Source organism: Piliocolobus tephrosceles, chromosome 17, assembly GCF_002776525.5.
Source record: "Piliocolobus tephrosceles isolate RC106 chromosome 17, ASM277652v3, whole genome shotgun sequence".
NCBI lineage: Eukaryota > Metazoa > Chordata > Mammalia > Primates > Cercopithecidae > Piliocolobus > Piliocolobus tephrosceles.
In genome coordinates, this window is record NC_045450.1 from 15197368 (window position 1) to 15207180 (window position 9813).

Consider the following 9813-nt stretch of genomic DNA (forward strand, 5'->3'; position numbering starts at 1 on the left):
CAGAAATCTACCTAGACCCAATTTTTTTTCTAAACAATTCTCAACAATAATCATAAACATGTCTCATGCACTTCAGCCTCTTTGGGGATACGTTTTACTTTCGCATGTTTCTGGCTTCCGTGATAATTTCCCATGCAGTGAGTTTAGCTGAAATTAGCAGATGTTTCTGTACTTACTTGACACAAGAACCACTGTGGCTGGAGCAGTGTGGGTATTTGCAAACCTGCGGAGACTCTGCCGCAGTTTATCATCAGCGGCATTCTTTGCAGTCGCATTAATGTGGGCAACGGTTACCTGCATTAATTTGTAATAAGGGTGAATAAGCAGGAGCTGAGGCTAGAAAACTGCTACACATTCTGCCCATATTTTTTATTTTTTTTTTAATTTTATTATACTTTAAGTTCTGGGGTACGTGTGCAGAACGTGCAGGTTTGTTACATAGGTATACATGTGCCATGGTGGTTTGCTGCACCCATCAACCCATCATCTAGGTTTTATGCCCCACATGTATTAGGTATTTGTTCTAATGCTCTTCCTCCCCTTGCCCTAACCCCCTGACAGACAGACACCAGTGTGTGTTGTTCCCCTCCCCAAGTCCATGTGTTCTCATTGTTTAACTCCCACTTATAAGGTGAGAACATGCACTGTTTGTTCTCTGTTCCTGCATTAGGAACAGGTTTTCTGTTCCTGCATTAGTTTGCTGAGAATAATGACTTCGAGCTTCATCCATGTCCCTACAAAGGACATTACCTCATTCTTTTTTATGGCTGCATAGTATTCCATTGTGTATATGTGCCACATTTTCCTTATCCAGTCTATCACTGATGTCTGCCCATATTTTAATAAGTAATTCTTGATAAAAAAAAAATTCTTACTACTATTAGGAATGGTAAAAAAATCACAACCAGATCTCAGTAATCTCAACACTGGTTCTCGATATGAACTAACTGGGTCTGTGACTAACCCTGCTCTCATCTCCAATCTTCTGTTTTTGCATTTCTTTCATCCTCCTTTCAGAAAATAAGTAGAAAAATAGGAAGTGAAATTTGAACTCAGTTAGATTTGCTCTAATAGCTTCTGCCAACAATTTGGAAGTGGTAGAGATCAGATAAATGACTAAAATAATACTTAAGGCTGTGTTTTATGTCAACTGTCTATGGTACCCATGCAAGCTTGTGCAACCCGCCTTATTTTGTTGTTTTCTGTTTTGTTTTGTTTTAGGCTTTTAGTAGCCTGAAGCCATGGTTTTTAGTTTCTGTCTCTACTAATAAGCAGAAAAGAGAAATAAGGAAGGTGCTTTACTAGCCCAACCAGAAACAGAAACTGAGAATCCATGATTGTATTCTCTCCCCTGGACACCTCTGGATGGCTTTTAGAATCTGGGGCTAGGTGGGGCTAGGTGGGGCTAGGTGGGGCTAGGTGACGGAGACAGGAGGGAGGACATCCCCTAAGGGAGCTAAAATGCATTTATTTCTGTTACAACTATCAGGTTCACATATAAGTCTCCAAAGGAAGGAAAGGTTAATTTTGAGAAAGGTGAATTTCTCAAAAGTAATTTTGAGAAAGGTGCCTCAGGCACCTGCAATACACAATAATAACTTGCTGGTTTTTGTAAAGAACATGGGTATATCATTTTAGACAAGCAATATGGACTATCAATAGAATTAACTGTCTAAGAGTCAAAAGACCTGATTTCTAGTTTCAGCTTAAAAACACAGACTCTTGGTGTCAGACAAATCTAGATTCACATCCTTGCTCTTCCTGGCCAAGTGATCTTAAAGAAGTTTCTTCACCTCTCAGGGCCTTAGTTTAATTTATAAATTGTAAATAATATATTCTACGTGCCTGGTTCAAAGAGCAGTAATGAAAATCAAAGGAAATAATACATATATAACCATTATACCAGTATAGAACTAAAGTATAAATTAGGGAGCATAACTGAAAGATAAGAATGATTAAATTATTTCTAGTACTTTGGAAGTGGTCTTTTGCTAATTTATTTGAAAACTTGGTACAAATGCATTATCATTAAACAAACTTTCAATCAGAATTCCAAAAAAACCCACAAAACCCACACATGTACAGCACTTTGAGAGGCCAAGGCAAGAGGATTGCTTGATCCCAGGAGTTTGAGATGAGCCTCCACCACCTAACTCCAGATCCTGAAAGCCATCCAGGGGTGTTCAAGGGAGAGAATACAGTCATGGGTTCTCAGTTTGTTTCTGGTTGGAACATAGGGAGACCTTGTCTCTACAAAAAATAAAAAATGAGACAAGCATGACAGCGTGCATCTGTGATCCCAGCTACTTGGGAGGCTGAGGTGGGAGGATCGCTGGGGTCCCAGGGTTCGAGGCTGCAGTGAGCCATGACTGCATCACTGCACTCCAGCCTGGGTGACACTCAGACTCTGTCTCAAAACAAACAAACGTCTGCTTATTCCTCTACTATAGATTAAAATTATTACTTTTTTTTTTTTTTTTTTTTACCTGGCAATTATTCAGCTCTTGAATAACTTCCTTGTTTTCTTTACTGATGTCACACACACAGATGAATTCTGCTTCTCTGTGGCCTTTAAAAAACTTCTCACGGATTCTTTGCACAACAGCAGTTGCTGACCGGCCAGAGGGAACGGAGCAGTTTTCAATATCCCAAAAAACTCCAATGGGAGGTAAGTTTTCTAGCACCTGTCCAGCTACTGCAACTTCTGGTGACCCTTAAGAAATGTTAACATTTTCCATCACTTGTAGTGGAAAATAAATGGCAAATTAAAATAAGATAATAAACTACCTATCATTCTTAGTGGTAGAAAAACTAAATTATTAATTAATGCTAAGTTTTAAGGCTACCAACCTCACTGGTTGACCTAATAAGCAATCAAGCTGTCAAAGTATCACTCTAAGAGATTATTCCTGTGTTTCAGGAGAAGACAAATCTAAAAGTCAAGTGACTTTAAGCCCACAATAAATCCATCTCAAAGCATGAGCCATTCTGACATTAAGCAGTGATGCTTCCCTAAACACGAGCACATTAACTGGCCGGATTCTGCAGCTCCAAGACCCAACTTTCAAGATTAGCCCACACTTATCCACCTACTTGGTATTAACCAACACTGAGGAGCTGACAAAGGGTGAAGCTGTTACTGTCGTTGATTCTGAGCTAACGCTGCATTAACAACTGATTTAACATTTTAAAAATGTTTTCAAAACATATCACATTAACTACTTTTCAGGGAAATTATTTTTACTGAGAACTCTTTGGTTTTCAGATACTGTTTTTAATCAGCCATTACTAAATTATTCTGAACACTTCTAGGGAGTATACCATCAACAAGTGTGATTTCCAATCTAAGGTGACACCAAATCTTTTCCAGCACTTTTATTTCTCCTGATATACTACCAATTTTTCTATACACAGCTTCTGTGTACAGCCTCAGCCCAACATAAAGGGCAAATGACTTCCTGGTCTGTAATTAAAAAAAAGATTTCTACCAAGATATGGAAACGGAGACTCACACACACAGTAGCTTTAGAACCATAAGGAATCCTTCAAAGGTGATTAAATGCAATGTTAGTATCAGATATTGAAAGCTATTTAAATATGCACATTTTATGCCATACTGTCATTTACCAAATTTTGAAGCAGCTTTGCCTAGACTGGTCGCCAATAACAACGTGGTCTCCTTCCCTGTTCCTTTGGTTCCACAGCCATTACACAGAGGGACAGCAAGAGGTGCAGGTTGAGTATTTGGAGGTGGTATATTTGGCCAAACTTTAGCCGCATCGATTATGCTATTTCTTGCTGGCTGTTTTAAATTTTTTTTAAAAAGGAGGAGGTGTCAGATACATCATTTCAGAAGCTGGAGTTATATACAACAACTGAAAACACACTAAGTGTTTTACCTTTCCACTTGCTAGCCTGTAAGAAAACATACTTTCAAATCATCTTTCCAAGAACCATTAGCTATCAATTCGTAAATTCATTTCCAGAAGTGACTTGACATGATCAAGAAAGATATTCACGTGGTCAGATCTTTACATTTTGGGGCATGAGTCTGCTGCAATGAAGACCTCATACATATTTTACATAAAGGGTAGTAAAGTCTCACTTGAACACCAATATGACTGAGGCCAAGTTTCAGGTTTCCCACATTATTGCAAAAAGACAATATGCAGTTATCTACATTACATGAATGGGCTTATGTGTAAGTTGAATGTAAGTTATAAGAAATCCATTGTGCTTTAGCCTTTAAAGATAGAACGCGAAGGCTTTGCCAACTAGTATCACATATAGGAAATAGATTTACTGCAACAAGAGGCTCTAAAAGTATAAACTACAAAAATAATGACTCTCTACTTTTCTGAATGCTCTCCCATTTTACCCTTTCTTTCTTTCAGAACCAGCAAAAATTACGCTGATGGGGAGACTCCCCTATACCATAGGAGAATCTTCAACCCCGTGTATAATAAAGACTTTTCAAGATAAATCCACTTCAAAAAAGTCATTCCTCAATCCTCAGCTGCACCCAACGTAAGAAATAAAAAGATACGAACCTTGTTTAGACAGTCTTCGCAGTAAAGTGAGCCCTTTAAACAAACCGGAGGTACCACATTAAGGTGCAAAGAGTTGGTGCACAAGTGAGGCGTTAGCTCCGACTGTGAAATGTGCTCTTCCAAATGCCCCGGAGCCCCACTTGTGAAATCAGAACAGGGGAAATAGCCAGCGGAGGTGCAGCCCTGCAGAGTCGGAAACTGATGTAGCTTGTGCACATTACCATGACATGATTGGAAGTGGAGTTTTCCACAACAGGGCAGGTGTTTGCAGGAAGACAGGTTACTCTCTAGACACATGCTGGGAAAGTCACTTGCAATGCCTGCCAAATTGTTCCTAGCTGAGGCATTCTGGAGTGAAGATGCAGACTGGAAAGCAAACCCTGACCCTACCTGACACGTGATTGTCCTGGTGCTTTGCGAGTCTAACAGTGCGCCCGGGTGAATCAAGCTACTGGTACCTCCACTACCGCCACCACCACCACCAAAACGCATTGGCGAAGTGGAGGGTTCATTAGGGCAATGAGCACAGCAGCTTACTTTGGGGACAGATGAAAGCTGTATTTTAGGCTGCTGAAGAGAACGAATATCAGGAAGTGGGACTGCTGGAAAAAGCTTAGAGCCAGCATGAAGGGGAGATGGTACATCCTTTAGTTCCACAGCAACTTTCTTGTTCTCCATGTACTCTTTCTGAGAAAAGAAAATCAAAACATAAATTAATTTTATGAGGCCCATGGTTTTTTTGGTTACTCATATCTTACTGCATTCACAAACAGAAAGTGTTCAATTCTGTTACATCACTAAATCGTAACTGAACAAAATGGAATCACAGCTAGTTAAAATCAGGAACATTCTTCAGAGAGGTCTGCAGGAAGTGAACACTGGAACACACAACTAAAATGAAGACCACATGCTTCCTGAATGGAAACAGACTGGGATGGGAGGGCCTGTTTACATCTTTAGCAGCCGCCATGCCTCAGTAACTTCCTTTTGATAATTTCCCCTTGCTTCATAGAATCCTCTGAAGACAAAATAGGTGGTATGAAAACAACACAGTCACACAAACAGCATTCAATAAAGGCGGCTAACACACACCGTGGTTTGAGGACAATACTTAATAGTTCCTGTGGTCAGTCCCGAGGGGATTTCAGTAAGATCCCCCCAAGGAAAGGAGTAAAGTTTCAAACACAGATGAGATCAGCCATCTACCCAGATGGCCCACCCATGTTGCTGATGACATTTCATAAACCCTAAGATATAATGACCTAAAGCCATAATGACAATTATACTGTAGCCAGTGAAAAGATTTAGAGAAATTAGAAAACTATCCAAGAAAAAGATCCAAGACAAACAGTTTGCCCATGACTCCAACATAGACACAGGAAGCCAGTATATTATAAAGGTTCTAAGCAGAGCATCATTGGCAGAGACCTGGGTTAGAATCTGATAATCAACAGTTGTATGACTTTGGGTAAGTTACTAACCTACACTTTGGTTTCCTCATCCATAAATTGGGAACAATACAACATACCTACTAGAGTTGCTAGGAGGATAAAATAAGATACAGCACATAGAGCACCTGGCACAGCACCTAGCCACTGAAAGGGGACTAAACTCATCAGCCTTCACAGGCTGACTGCAAGAGCCATTAAGATGAAGAGGGTGCCCTGCTACAGTGACTGAGACGTGTTCACCCTTCACAGCACACGAGGGTCCATCTGACACCTACAATTCCACTCCTTTTGCTGTGATTCTACACTCACTTGGGAGCATATGCTCATGTGGAAGAAATGTGAATTTTCAGCTAAACTTTCCCTAAAAGGGAGGTAACAGCAATGGGCTGACCAGCCAATGAACTGCCCTTTTGGTAATTATAGTTCAGACTGAAATTAACACAATGGTATTCTGATTTATAAAGATCAGGCTCATACAGGCAGGCTTATTATGAGTTGATCCCCTGAACCTACTCCATTCTGCATGCCACTGACAAAATTGAGTTTCAAGATCTGTAAAGTTGACTGAGTAATTCTGAACTGTGTGACTCCATGAGGACGCGATCTACCATCCCATCCCAGGAAGCCTTGCTTTTGATGCCAACCCTCATCGTCAACTGTCCCTAAAATAAAACACTCCTAAAATGACTCAAATTACTTGATGCCTTGCAACAAAGACAACCATATAGTGAAAACCTAGAAAAAATAGAGAATTAAATTGGTTTTTAAAAAGTTATTAATACCGGGTTGGGCGCGGCAGCTCACGCCTGTAATCTCAGCACTTGGGAGGCCAAGGCGGGTGGATCACCAAAGGTCAGTAGTTCAAGACCAGCCTGGCCAACATGGTGTAACCCCAACTCTACTTAAATGCAAAAATTAGCCGGGCATGATGGCGGGTGCCTGTAATCCCAGCTACTAGGGAGGCTGAGATGGGAGACTCCCTTGAACCCTGCGGACAGTGGTTGCAGTGAGCTGAGATCATGCCACTGCACTCCAGCCTAGGAGGCTGAGTGAGACTCCGTCTCAAAAAATAATTTAAAAAAAAGTTATTAATACCCTTATATAAAATTACAGTATAATCTCGCTTGAATCCCAAGTACAATAGAAAATAAGAAATAGAAAGCTGGTAACATGAGTGCATGAAATGAAATCAGGAAATGTCAAAATTGGCCGGGCGCGGTGGCTCATGCCTGTAATCCCAGCACTTTGGGAAGCTGAGGCAGGAGGATCACTTGAGGTCAGGGGGTCAAGACCAAGCCTGGCCAACACGGCGAAACCCCATCTTCACTAAAAATACAAAAATTAGCCAGGTGTGGTGGCGCAGGCCTGTAATCCCAGCTACTCAGGAGGCTGAGGCAGGAGAACTGCTTAAACCAGGGAGGCAGAGGTTGCAATGAGCCGAGATCGTACCACTGCACTCCAGCCTGGGCAACAGAGCAAGACTCCATCTCAAAAAAAAAAAAAAAGAAAGAAAATGTTAAAATCACAATGAGTAAGCAAGAAGTCAGAGACATAAATTTATACTGAGAAATAAATATTCAAAAAATTCAAATAAATTATGTCAAGAGACATAAATTTATACTGAGAAATAAAAATTCAAAAATTTATACTGAGAAATAAAAATTTATACTGAGAAATAAATATTCAAGTTTTTTTTTCAAAGAAAAAAAACAGGCAGTGATAAGCTCTTCCCAACGCTTCCTAGATTATAGACTCAAAACTCAGAGAGCTACAGTAAAATACAACATATTTTGTACTTTCTTCTGATTTTACTCCACAATGTGGACTTTTAATCTTTGTTACCTGTGACTTTAATGAGAAAGAAATCTTTCCCAAATTTTACCATTAAATATTTAAGGCATCTACTGGTACTCAGAGTGAAATAGAGGAGTTAAAAAATCGTGCTGTGTTCTCACATTATAATGTAGTACAAGGGGCAATACAGGCAAGATCTACAGAAAAATGTGGCAGAGACTCCAGGATGAGAGACTGTCTCCCAGACCAAATGGACCTCTCTCATCTATTTGGATGAGGAACCCGCTACGTCCTTAGTCTTGCATATAGTTACCGTTTGGGGACTATGTGGCAGCGTCTGCTCAGGACGAGAAAAGCAATTAGAGAATTTCCAAAGCCATGGCTTAGCATCATTATCTTGTTGAAGCCATCCACGTGTTCTACTGCAGGAGTTCTCAGTTCCCTTTCCTTCCATCATACAGCCATGCAAAGTGATTCAACATTCTTTCATCTTTCTTTTCTTTCATTCTTCCACCCTGTTGGGAACGAGTAAGATGTCAGTGTTATTTCCTTGCATAAGTACAAATTTTGCAACACTGCAGCTGTATTTACAGTGCAATGGCTCTCAACAACTCAAATCTTTGTTTCGAGAGGAGTCTCGCTCTGTTGCCCAGGCTGGCATGCGGTGGTATGATCTCAGCTCACTGCAACCTCCGCCTCCCAGGTTCAAGTGATTTTCTTGCCTCAGCCTCCCGAGTAGCTGGGACTACAGGAGCCTGCCACCATGCCTGGCTAAATTTTATATTTTTAGTAGAGTTGGGGTTTCACCAAGTTGGCCAGGCTGGTCCTGAACTCCTGATCTCAAGTGATCCACCCTCCTCGGCCTCCCAAAGTGCTGGGATTACAGGCATTAGCCACTGCGCCTGGCCAACAGTTCAAATCTTAAACAAAATAATAATAATAAAATAAAGAAAGAAAAAACCACGAAAGAATAAGTATCAGAGCAAATCACAGGTTAATAAAATTTGGCAAACTTGGTTGACTCTGTTTATGCTGAAAATCTAACTCTATCAATCTGATTTTTAAAAAAATCTATAATCTGCAATTCTTCATGTTCCATAGCTCTTCAAACGAAAAATGAACTCTCCATGAGTCCTGTTTCCTTTCTACACATAACCATGCTTGAGATAAGTAACCTTATCTTGGAAACCTGCATACTCCAGAGTGAGACTTTACCTCCTCACTTGGCTCGGATCAATTTTTTCTAGTTTTTCTGAATTCTTTTCGGCTCTCTCTCCCTAAAGGCTCTGCTCAAGAAAGTCAAAAGTTAACAGAAGAGAGCATCTAACCTGAGTAAAAGAGCCACCACCACATCCTCATTAACAACTATGTGTAAGATTTTAAAACTAATTTAAGACGTCTTGCACTGTTTCTTTGATCTGAGCATGGAAAGTCCAAACTAAGTGGCCTCTGTGGACTTCAAATCTGATTTGCTACAGAACAAATTGAACCCATTTCTTAGTTTACTAAGGATGAAAGTGCAATCTGATATACCACTGAAAATCTAACTGATAGAAAAATCTCAAGTCGCAGATGTGTCGTATCTATGCCAGGGCAACAACACTCTTACAGGTCTTAACAATAAATGCAAGCGAGCCACCCTACTGTGGCTCAGGCCTATAGTCCCAGTGCTTTGGGAGGCCAAGGTGGGTGGATCACTTGAACCCAGGAGTTCCGGACCAGCCTGGGCAACACAGCAAAACCCCATCTCTACAAAAAATACAAAAAAATGGCCGGACGCGGTGGCTCAAGCCTGTAATCCCAGCACTTTGGGAGGCCGAGACGGGCGGATCACGAGGTCAGGAGATCGAGACCATTCTGGCTAACACGGTGAAACCCCGTCTCTACTAAAAATACAAAAAATTAGCCGGGCGAGGTGGCCGGCGCCTGTGGTCCCAGCTACTTGGGAGGCTGAGGCAGGAGAATGGCGTGAACCCGGGAGGCGGAGCTTGCAGTGAGCTGAGATCCAGCCACTGCAC

General features: G+C 41.0%; 1 protein-coding gene across 6 annotated transcripts in view; it reads right to left on the minus strand.

Moving 5' to 3' along the window:
• Window positions 1-9813, minus strand: part of MARF1 (meiosis regulator and mRNA stability factor 1) — a 48351-nt gene that overhangs the window by 35771 nt on the left and 2767 nt on the right. For all 6 annotated transcript variants that reach the window (XM_023189766.2, XM_023189764.2, XM_023189760.2 and 3 more), the window contains exons 2-6: window positions 8109-8310; window positions 4551-5237; window positions 3628-3802; window positions 2487-2713; window positions 177-294 (exon numbers count right to left, since the gene is read on the minus strand). In XM_023189766.2, coding sequence (XP_023045534.1) covers window positions 177-294; window positions 2487-2713; window positions 3628-3802; window positions 4551-5237; window positions 8109-8252 — 1351 coding nt within the window. In that variant the 5' untranslated portion in view covers window positions 8253-8310. The remainder of the gene's footprint in view (window positions 1-176; window positions 295-2486; window positions 2714-3627; window positions 3803-4550; window positions 5238-8108; window positions 8311-9813) is intronic.